The following is an 11,908-nucleotide window of genomic DNA, read 5'->3' as shown; positions in this document are numbered from 1 at the left end:
AAAAGATCTTGGCAAAACAATTTTTCATAAAATATGTCTGTGACATTCATGCTTTTCTTCCCTCTTCTCCTCCATGGGTTTGGGTGGCATTTTGTAATTGGGCAGAAAAGTCCCCATTGCAGCTCTTTGGGATCAGTTATTGGGTTAAAAGGGGAAATAATCCAGGTGTCAGCTCTTAATTGGATGGTTTCATCTTGAAAGACCTTGGAACAAGAGATTATTATCCATTTTGTGCCCTCTAATGAAAAGCTGCCCCACTCACAGCAGTGAGACTGTTTTACTGATAAGAAATAATGAACATTTGAGTCCAAACATGAACCAGAGTCTCAAGTGCCTTCAATCCCAACCCAGAGAACCCCACAACTGGTACCCCAGAACTGGGACCCCCCCAGTAACCCATCCCATGCAACAAACCCCAGGGTTCAGAGCCACCAGAATCCTGAGATCACTGAGGGGTCACTTTGGCCCTGATGTCCCTTATTTATTCTGATTTTTTATTTATCCTGCTGGATGGAGCCCACACTCCACCCAAGAGGATAAATAAGCTCTGAACCCCCGTTTTGGGGGAGTTCAGCTGGAATAGAGAAGGCACAAGCCAGGCCCAAGCTCTGAACCCCAATTCTGGGGGAGTTCAGCTGCAATAGGACGAGGCTCAAGCCAGGCTGTGACAGCCAGGCTGCTCCTGGAGGGAAGTGCAGCCTCTGCTCTGCTTTATCCATGGAAATCCCAAGGAATGAGGCTGCTCCAAAGGCTGGCTGAAGAAATCCAGGGAAGGCTGTAATTTTCTCTGCTTTCAACACCCTGACTCTGCCCCAGCTTGTCCCTCCTGCAGCTGCCCAGCAGCTTGGGACAGTTCCTAGAAGGGCAAGCTGGGAAAACTGGGAATAGGCAGCAATTCCCTGAAAAGGAGAAAATGCAGAGCCAGTGTCCCCCAGAGGCTCTGGGAGGTTCCTTGTCCCAGTTTTCCCCTCAGCTCCCAGTGGTTTTCTCCCCCAAGGGCCTGGCAGGGAATTCCAGCTGCATTTCTGTGCCTCGGGGCTTTTTTCTAGCACAGATTTTGAGCCAGCTGAGCTCCTGGCACCCAAACCTGCTCCTGGCACCCAAACCTGCTCCTGGCACCCAAACCTGCTCCTGGCACCCAAACCTGCTCCAAAGTTCACTGCCACCACTTCATTACACAACATTCCCTCAGGAAAATTCCCTGGAGCTCTTTCCAGGGCTCCAAGGCCTGCAGGTGACAATGACAAAATTGAGGGGTCCCAGGACCCCGATCAGCCCTGGGTAAAAACCTCAAACCTCCACAGCCATCCCTGGAAATCCTGAGCAGCAAAATGCCCACAGATCCTTCCTGTGGAAAAGGTTAAAAACTGACACAGGCCATGGAGCCACAGCCCTGGGGGTGGCCAAGGAAGGCCTGAAATTCCAGCCACAATTTTTAAGGTTTTTCAAGTGTATTTACTCCATATTCCATCACTTGGTTGGCCTAGACTTGAGTAAACCCAGCTTGGTTTTGTTGCCTCTGCATTTTCTCCTTCTCAGGGAATTCCTGCCTGTTCCCAGTTTGCCCAGCTCGCCCTCCTTGGAACTGCCCTGGGCTGGGGACAAGCTGGGGATGGGCCACAGGATGGCCTTGGAAAGCTTTTCCAGCCTCAGGAATTCCAGGATTCTGCAATTCCAGCCCATGGCACCGACAGCAGGCCCTTGGAGCAGCCCCAAAACAGCAGCACTGGGAAGGCCTCAGCCCCAGGCAAGGGGCATTCAGCAAATTCTGGAATTCTGCTTTTCCAGGGAGAGGCTGCAGAGCTGCAGGAGGATTCCATCCTCAGCAGGAACCCTTCAGCTCATCAAGCCCTTCATTAATTACCCATCCCATAAAAACCTTTAAGGTTTGAACCTTGGAGCCCCCAAACCCTTCCACAGCCCCTCTGTGAGCCCAAGGAAGAACCAGAGCTCGGGTCAGGACTTTCATCCAAAACAACAAAACCAAGTTTACTCAAGTCTAGGCCAACCAAATGATGGAATTTGTAGTAAACACACTTTAAAATCCCTAAAAATTTGGCTGGAATTTCAGCTCATGAAAGGCACCACCCTCCACCAGGGAATTGGGCAGGTTGTGCAAAGCTCCCTGTTCCACATTCCCTGGGAGCTCCAAACAAACCCAAAAACTCAGGAAAATCCCCCAGGGAGGGCAGCAATGCCCTGGATTTTAGCTCAGAATTTAAAAGCAGGTTTTATATCCAGCTTTCCATGAGACCCCTCATGGTCTCTGCACCTTCCCATCCTGTGGGGGCTGCTCAGGATTTCAGGATGCCCTGGAGAAAATCCCAGTTGCTCCCAGTTTAGGGCAGCAGCAGGGGACATTTATGTGCAGGACCAGTGTGGTTTTTGAAGTAAAGCCAAGGAAGCCATTACTGACGATCCAGGTTTTTCCACTTTCCCCCCTGCAGCTCCCATGAAGGAGAGAAGCTCCTGTAGCTGTCAGGGCCACCCAAACCCCAGAAAAATCAATTTACAGACACCCTGCTGCTGCAGCTTGGTCAGGTTCAGGGCAGCTTTTCATGGCAAAGGGATGTAAGGTGGGCACAGCTCTCACAGGAGGATGGACAAATAGGATTTCTTTTTATTTCTGTGGATCTGAGCTGCTCTGAAGGGGTTCAAAACTCACCCCACAGCCCAGAGGAGCCCACAGAGGCTGCAGTTTGCATCAGCCACCCATCACTCGTGGGTGAAACAGGACTAACAGGCCAAGGGACAGATAAAACCAGCACTAACTGCCCATAAAACCAGCACTAACTGCCCAAGCAATAACCAGAAACAGGACTAACAGCCTAAGGAATAACCAAAACCTGGGGAAAACAGGACTAACAGCCCAAGGGACAGATAAAACCAGCACTAACTGCCCAAGGAATAACCAGAAACAGGACTAACAGCCCAAGGAATAACCAAAACCAGGATTTGACAGGATAAAACCAGGACTAGCTGACGAAGGAATAACCAAAACCCAGCTTCACCAGGACTAACAGCCAAGGAGCAGCAAAAGCAGCATTCAAGAGGAAAAACTACCCCAAGAATAACCAAAATCAAGAAAAACAATCCAAGGAATAACCAAAACCTGATTCAACAGGACAAACTGCCCGAGGAATAACCAAAATCTGGGTTTAGGAGGACAAACAGCTCAGGGAATAACCAAATCCAGATTTAGGAGAACAACCAGCCAAAGGAATAATCAAAATCAGGATTTAGGAGGACAAACAGCCCAAGGAATAAGCAAAACCTGGGTTTAACAGGACAAACAGCACAAGGAATAATCAAATCCAGATTTAGGAGAGCCTACAGCCAGAGAAATAACCAAAATCAGGATTGAATAGAACTAACAGCACAAGGAATTACCAAAATCCAGGTTTAGGAGGACACACAGAGGAATAACCAAAATCAGGATTGAATAGAACTAACAGCACAAGGAATAACCAAAACCTGGGGTTAAAGGGATAAGCAGCCTAAGGAATAATCAAAACCAGACTTAGGAGAACAAACAGCCCAAAGAATAACAAAAACCTGGGTTTAACAGGACAAACTGCCCAAGGAATAACCAAAATCCAGGTTTAGGAGGACACACAGAGGAATAACCAAAATCAGGATGTGGGAGGACAAACAGCCCAGGGAATAATCAAGATCAGGACTGAATAGAGCTAAAAGCACAAGGAATAACCAAAACCAGGATTGAACAGGAAAAACAGCCCAAGGAATAAGCAAATCCAGATTTAGGAGGCCAAACTGCCCAAGGAATAACCAAAATCAGGATCTAGGAGGACAAACTGCCCAAGGAATAACCAAAATCAGGATTTAGGAGGACAAACAGCCCAGGGAATAATCAAATCCAGATTTAGGAGGGCAAACTGCTCAAGGAATAATCATAATCAGGATTTAGGATGGCAAACTGCCGAAGGAATAACCAAAATCAGGATTTGGGAGCACAAACAGCCCAAGCAATGACCAAATCCAGGATTTGGGAGCACAAACAGCCCAAGCAATGACCAAATCCAGGATTTAGGAGCACAAACAGCCCAAGCAATGACCAAAATGAGGATTTGGGAGGACAAACAGCCGAAGCAATGACCAAATCCAGATTTAGGAGAACATACAGTCAGTGAAATAACCAAAATCAGGATTTAGGAGCACAAACAGCCCAAGCAATAACCAAAATCAGGATTTGGGAGCACAAACAGCCCAAGCAATGACCAAATCCAGGATTTGGGAGCACAAACAGCCCAAGCAATGACCAAAATGAGGATTTAGGAGCACAAACAGCCCAAGCAATGACCAAATCCAGATTTGGGAGCACAAACAGCCCAAGCAATGACCAAAATGAGGATTTAGGAGCACAAACAGCCCAAGCAATGACCAAATCCAGATTTATGAGGACAAACAGCCCAAGCAATGACCAAATCCAGATTTAGGAGCACAAACAGCCCAAGCAATGACCAAAATGAGGATTTAGGAGCACAAACAGCCCAAGCAATGACCAAATCCAGATTTATGAGGACAAACAGCCCAAGCAATGACCAAATCCAGACCTCCTGAGGCCAGAGCTGGGAGCAGCTCTAGGGAGGGAGCTGCACTTTATCAGGGCTGGAGGAGATGATTTCCCTGCCTGGGCAGTGCCCCCAGCTCCTCTCACCTATCTGAAGCCACCAAGCAGCTCCTGGAGCCTCACCCCTGATAAGCAGCCAAGAAATTCTTCTCCACCTACTCCAATTAATCCCCGTTGCATAAGGCAGCAGTGCAGGGCACCCAGCTTGTCCTGGCTGCAGCCTGGGCAGGAAAAAACCAAAAACACCACCACAAGTGCCAGGCTCAGGTTGAGGCAGTTCCCTGCTCCTGGGGAACAGCTCTGTGCTGCTGGATGCACGCTGGGAAGAGCCCCAGTGCTGTTTTCTGGCTGGTTTTTGCCAGAATTGTTTTTTTCCAGGTCTGTTTTGCACATGCTGGAGGAGGGTCGCTGGCTTGACACCCTGCAAACACCCTCAGACCTTGTTTGCCACCCTACAATCACCCTGAGACCTCATGTGCCACCCTACAAACACCCTCAGACCCCATCTGACACCCTACAAACACCCTCAGACCTCGTTTGCCACCCTACAAACACCCTCAGACCCCATCTGCCACCCTACAATCACCCTCAGACCCCATCTGCCACCCTACAAACACCCTCAGACCCCATCTGACACCCTACAAACACCCTCAGACCTCGTTTGCCACCCTACAAACACCCTCAGACCCCATCTGCCACCCTACAATCACCCTCAGACCCCATCTGCCACCCTACAAACACCCTCAGACCCCATCTGACACCCTACAAACACCCTCAGACCTCGTTTGCCACCCTACAAACACCCTCAGACCTCATTTGCCACCCTACAAACACCCTCAGACCCCATCTGCCACTCTACAAACACCCTCAGACCCCATCTGCCTTTTGTTTGGGGTGTTTTTATTTCTATTTTCTCTGAGCACAACCTGCTGTTCCTGGGTTCATGTGACACAGGGGCACAAAGGGAACACAAAATGCTTTTCCAGCTGAACCCCAATTTTGGGGAGTTCAGCTGGAACAGAACAAGTCAAGCTAAAGCTCTGAACCCCAGTTTTGGGGGAGTTCAGCTGGAACAGGACAAGGCATGACCCAGGCTCAAGCTCTGAACCCCACGTTGGGAAGAGCCCCAGCACTCCTCCAGTGCTGTTTTCTCATTGGTTTTTGCCAGAATTGTTTTTTTCCAGGTCTGTTTTGCACATGCTGGAGGAGGGTCACTGGTTTGCCACCCTACAAACACCCTGAGACCTCATGTGCCACCCTACAAACACCCTCAGACCCCATCTGCCTTTTGTTTGGGGTGTTTTTATTTCTATTTTCTCTGAGCACAACCTGCTGTTCCTGGGTTCATGTGACACAGGGGCACAAAGGGAACACAAAATGCTCTTAGCAGGAAACCTGCAGCATTTCTGCAGGGATCCAGCAGACCCTGCCAGCTGGGCAAGGCACGAGCCAGGCTCAGGCTCTGAACCCCAATTTTGGGGGATTCAGCTGGAGCAGGACAAGGCACAAGCCAGGCTCAAGCTCTGAACCCCAATTTTGGGGCAGTTCAGCTGGAACAGGACAAGGCACGAGCCAGGCTCAAGCTCTGAACCCCAATTTTGGGGGATTCAGCTGGAGCAGGACAAGGCATGACCCAGGCTCAGGCTCTGAACCCCAATTTTGGGGGATTCACTGGAACAGCCCCAAATGAGCAGCACACCCATGGGAGGGGAGCAGAGGGTCAGTCCAGCAGGTTATCCAGGAATTCCCAACATCCCCAAACTCCCCCTCGGCTGGAAGATGAGGAACTGCTCCTCCTGGAGCAGCTGGAAACGGGGGGGATGCAGAATCTCCAGAGAATGCACAGCTCTGCTCCCTCAGGTGTTCTGCTGGGCTTCCAGGAGCTTTGTGACCATAGGGCAGCTCCAAAGGCAGGCCAGGTTTTCATGGAAAAGGATTTTATTGGTCCCCAGAGCCATCAGCAGCCTCTGCCAGAAGGGAGGGGCCAGCTCTGCACAGCTCCAGTTTCTCCCCCCAGCAATTAATGAATCCCAAGGGAACAAAACTGTTCCTCACATCCCCAAGGGGAACAAAACTGTTCCTCACATCCCCAAGGGGAACAAAACTGTTCCTCACATCCCCAAGGGAGCAAAACTGTCCCTCGTATCCCCAAGGGAGCAAAACTGTCCCTCACATCCCCAAGGGGAACAAAACTGTCCCTCACATCCCCAAGGGAGCAAAACTGTCCCTCACATCCCCAAGGGAGCAAAACTGTCCCTCGTATCCCCAAGGGAGCAAAACTGTCCCTCACATCCCCAAGGGGAACAAAACTGTCCCTCACATCCCCAAGGGAGCAAAACTGTCCCTCACATCCCCAAGGGAGCAAAACTGTCCCTCATATCCCCAAGGGGAACAAAACTGTTCCTCACATCCCCAAGGGGAACAAAACTGTCCCTCACATCCCCAAGGGGAACAAAACTGTTCCTCACATCCCCAAGGGGGCAAAACTGTTCCTCACATCCCCAAGGGGACAAAACTGTTCCTCAAACCCCTAAGGGGGCAAAACTGTCCCTCACATCCCCAAGGGAGCAAAACTGTTCCTCACATCTCTAAGAGAGCAAAACTGTCCCTCACATCCCCAAGGGGAACAAAACTGTTCCTCACATCCCCAAGGGAGCAAAACTGTCCCTCACATCCCCAAGGGGACAAAACTGTTCCTCACATCCCTAAGGGGAACAAAACTGTCCCTCATATCCCCAAGGGAGCAAAACTGTTCCTCACATCCCCAAGGGAGCAAAACTGTTCCTCACATCCCAAAGGAGCAAAACTGTCCCTCACATCCCCAAAGGAGCAAAACTGTTCCTCAAACCCCTAAGGGGGCAAAACTGTTCCTCACATCCCCAAGGGAATCCCATCCTTTGTTTTCACAGCCTTTGGGAAACCAGCTCCAGCAGAAAAATCACCCAATAGGTCAGGGCAGGAGGAGGAGGCTGCAGGGGAGCCCTCCAGGAGCTCCTTTGCTGCTGCCATCAGGAGTCCCTGACACGCTGATCCCTCCAGGTCACTTGGGGATGGATCAGGGCTCCCAGCACAGCTGGTTCTTGCAGCAGCCACAAACAACAACAAGCCTGAGAAGTGTGAGAAACACCCTCAGCACCAGCAAAAACCCAGCCCAGGGCGTCCAAACAACCAGAGCTGAGGGGGAGAGGCAGGGGGAAAGTGCAGGTGAGGCTGGAGCTCAAAGGGTAAAAAATAAATAAATTATTATTTATTATTCAACACTGGAAAATAATGGGGAGGAAAAGAGGGTAGATTGAAACTGGATATTGGGGAGGAATTCCTCCCTGTGAGGGAGGACAGGGATGGAATTCCCAGAGGAGCTGTAGCAGGCTGAGCACCCGGGGACAGCGGGAGGTGGCCCTGCCCTGGGGTGGCCCCGGGGGATTTTAAGGTCCCTTCCCACCCAAACCATGCTGGGATTCTGTGAGCCCATCAGCCTCAGGGGTTGTGCAAGTGTCTGCAGCAAACAATTCCCCAAATGACGACATTTTCAGTTTCTCTTTGGGAGGAAATGACTCGCTGAAGGCAGACAGGAGGAACCTCAGGGCCGGAGCTGCCCGGGTGCTCCTTCTGCACCTGCAGAAAAACCCGACCTGCCCAAGGCTGGAACTGTGCCCCAGGAAGTGCCATGGAGGAAAAGCTTCGCTCCTTTTCTGCAGGATAAAGTGAAAGAGCTGAGCTGTTACTGGATTACAGCACCACAAGAAAACAAAACCTCTTTAGGGATGAAAATCTCCCTTTTTGGGGTCAGCCGTCCCCTTTGCCCACAGCAGGCAGGTGGAGCAGGGTGAGTGCCCGGGCAGCAGCAGATCCCAGCGGGGTTTTGCTGTGCCCCAGCACACAGGGGACCCTGGCCCGGCTCCAGCGTTGAAATCCAGGGATTTCCCCGCTCCCGGGTTGGGGATTGGGGATGGTCCCGGCCCGGCCCCGCCGCAGCTCCCGGAGCTTTTCCCGCAGAGCGCCTCCCCCTCCAGGAAACCGGCCCCGCTTTCATTTCTGCTCGGCTCTCCCGCCGAGGAAAGAGCTGCACAATTGCGGAGGGACAACACCCAGAGCCGTGCCAGGAGCGGGCACAACCCCCCTGAGCTGCCTGTGCCACGCTCAGGGTGGGCACCAACCCCACAGCACGGGCACATCCCCAGTCTGTGAGCCAGGTGCTGCAGGGACAGACCCAGAGGGGAAACAGGGCAAGAAAACCGGGAATATTCCCTTCGAGTGCTTGCAACACTGGCAGGAGCTGCAAAAGCCAAAGCATTTCCTCTCCCCTGCCCTTTCTACTCTTTCAGGGAGCCCTGGATGAGAAGGAGAAGGGATTGCAACATCTCATGATTCATCGAGGCAGTTCGGCTTTTCCCGGCTTTCCCTCTTCTTTTGAAGGCCCCACAGCAACAAAGCGGCAGGGCAGAGCCAGGAATTATCCTTCAGGATGATTCCCACACTCTGCAGACACTGGGAAGCCTTCCCTGAGTGTGCTCGAGCATCAGCAGCTCCAAAATCCACTGGGCAGCTCCTCCTCAAACACCCTGACCCCACCAAAGCCACTCACCCATCCCGGTGTGGCCCCATCCCAGCGGCTCTTCCCTCCTGAGCTGGGATCCCAAAGCTCCGGGAGGGAAAAGCTCCCAGGGAGCTCCTGATCCCAGTTCCTGAGCTGGGATCCCAAAGCTCCGGGAGGGAAAAGCTCCCAGGGAGCTCCTGATCCCAGTTCCTGAGCTGGGATCCCAAAGCTCCGGGAGGGAAAGGCTCCCAGGGAGCTCCTGATCCCAGTTCCTGAGCTGGGATCCCAAAGCTCCAGGAGGGAAAGGCTCCCAGGGAGCCCCTGATCCCAGTTCCTGAGCTGGGATCCCAAAGCTCCGGGAGGGAAAAGCTCCCAGGGAGCTCCTGATCCCAGTGCCAGGGATGCCAGCGGGGCTCTGGTGGCACCGGGCTGGCATTTCCCGGTCCAGGGAGCAGCTCCGGGGCTGTCACCTCTGCACCAGCGCTGTGCAAAGACCCCGGGGCTGCGGGACAGCCCCAGAGCCAGCGGGGATTTGGGGGTGACACCTCGGGGACTGCCCGGTGCCTTCCCTGCCCCGGGAACCTCGGGCACCCCAGCATTCCATGGACACTTTGCCCGTCTGCACCCCAACATTCCATGGACACTTTGCCTGTCTGCATCCCAACATTCCATGGACACTTTGCCCATTTGCACCCCAACATTCCATGGGCACTTTGCCCGTCTGCACCCCAGAATTCCATGGACACTTTGCCCATTTGCACCCCAACATCCCATGGACACTTTGCCCGTCTGCACCCCAACATCCCATGGACACTTTGCCCGTCTGCACCCCAAGATCCCTTACACATCCCCACCTTTCCTGCACCCCAACATCCCCTCCCCGCTCTCCCCCCTTGCACCCCAATTTCTTGCAGATTTTCCTCCCTTGCACCCCAAAAACTCTTACACATCCCTTAGGCCCCAACAACCCCCTGAACCCCCAGCACTCCTTTCACCCCAAAGACTCCTTACACACTTCCCCTTTGCACCCCAACAACTCCTTGCTCACCCTTTACACCTCCCCTCTTCTTGCACCCCAAAACCTCTGGCACACCCTTCTGTTCTCTCCCCTCCTTTCACCCCAACAACCCCTTGCACACCTCTTACACTCCCCCCTTGCACCCCAAAAACTGCTTGCACACTCCACTCCTGCACCCCAAAGAAACCTGACACCCCAAAACCCCTTGCACACCTCTCATACTGCCCCTCCCTTGCACCCCAGAAGTTCCTGCACCCCAATAACGCTTGCACACTCCCCTCTTGCACCCCAGAGATGCACCCCCAGCACTTCTTGCACCCCAAAACCCCTCGCACACCTCTCACACTCCCTTCTCCCTTGCAGCCCACAAGTTCCTGCATCCCAATAACGCTTGCACACCTCTTACACTCCCCTCTCCCTGCACCCCAAAAAAAACCTTGCACCCCCAAAACCCCTCGCACACCTCTCGCACTGGCCCTCCCTTGCACCCCACAAGTGCCTGCACCCCAATAACTGCCTGCACACCTCTCATACTCCTCTCTCCCTGCACCCCAATAACTGCCTGCACACCTCTCACAATCCCTTCTCCCTGCACCCCAATAAATGCCTGCACACCTCTCACACTCCCCTCTCCCTGCACCCCACAAGTTCTTGCACCCCAATAACGCTTGCACGCTCCCCTCTTGCACCCCAAAGAAACCTTGCACCCCCAGCAGTTTCCCCAGAAGGAACCCCAAAACCCCTCGCACTCCCTCTCCCTGCACCCCACAAGTTCCTGCACCCCAAAACCCCTCGCACACCTCTCCCACTCCCCTCCCTTGCACCCCAGGAGTTCCTGCACCCCAATAACTGCCTGTCACACTCCCTCTCCCTGCACCCCAATAACCGCTCGCACTCTCCCCTCTCCCTGTCCCCCCGAACGCTCCGCTCCCCTCGCTGCTGCCCCGCTCCCCTCAGCATCCCTCGGCCGCCCCTCCCGTGTCCCCCCGGCCCATCCCGGACCGCCCGCCCCCCCCGTGCGCGGCTCCCCCGGCGCTCGCCGCGTTCCCCGCGTACCTTGACCGAGTCCACGGGGTACATGATCGTGTGCTCCATGATCCCCGCCACGGCCCCGGCCACCATGTGCGTGCCGAGCGCGACGCCGCTGGGCAGGCTCTCGTACTCCTCGCTGTCCGCCAGCCCGGCCCCGGCGGCGGCGGGGGGCCCGGGGCCCGGCGGGGCGGCGGCGCTGCCCGCCATGGCACAGCCCAGCTCCATCCGCCGGCACCGGGACCGCGGGCCGGGCTGGGACACCGGTACCGGGGGGGAAGGGGGGGGGGGGGGGCTGAGGGGGGCACTGGGACCGCGCGCCGCCCAACCGCCTTTAAAGCCGCGCTCGCCACGCCCATTCCGGCCTTACCAATCAGCGTGGCGCGCATTCGTGACATCACTGGGCGGGAAAGTGATTGGCAGGAGTTTTAACCAATGGAAAGTGAGACTCGAGAAGCAGAGTGCTGTGATTGGCTGTAGTAGTGGAGGATGGGCGGGGCGTAGCCGTGAGGGCGGGTGCGCTGTGGCGGCGCCGTGAGGGGGACGCGGTGGTGGAGCTGTAACTGTCACCTGGAGCGGCCGGCGCGGTGTCACACCGAGCCAAGGGCGGCGGTTTGTGTCCGCCTGAGGGGGAAAGTTGTGCTAACCCCGCGGTGCTGCCACGGGGAAAGCTGGGGGCGAGCAAAGGGAGATGGAGCCCTCCTGTTGTCGGAGGGGGTTTTGGTCGCTGTTG

At 54.2% G+C, this 11,908-nt stretch overlaps 1 protein-coding gene across 1 annotated transcript in view; it reads right to left on the bottom strand.

Moving 5' to 3' along the window:
- Positions 1 to 11,403, bottom strand: part of SLC25A37 (solute carrier family 25 member 37) — a 20,440-nt gene extending 9,037 nt beyond the window's left edge. Inside the window, exon 1 of the mRNA XM_066567364.1 lies at positions 11,203 to 11,403. Within this exon, the coding sequence (XP_066423461.1) occupies positions 11,203 to 11,403 (201 nt within the window). The remainder of the gene's footprint in view (positions 1 to 11,202) is intronic.
- Positions 11,404 to 11,908: the final 505 nt, after the last annotated feature.

This window comes from Molothrus aeneus, chromosome 29 (genome assembly GCF_037042795.1).
Source record: "Molothrus aeneus isolate 106 chromosome 29, BPBGC_Maene_1.0, whole genome shotgun sequence".
In the NCBI taxonomy this organism is placed as follows: Eukaryota; Metazoa; Chordata; class Aves; order Passeriformes; family Icteridae; genus Molothrus; species Molothrus aeneus.
Note: the sequence above shows the minus strand (reverse complement) of the source record. Positions and strands in the feature narration are given on the sequence as shown.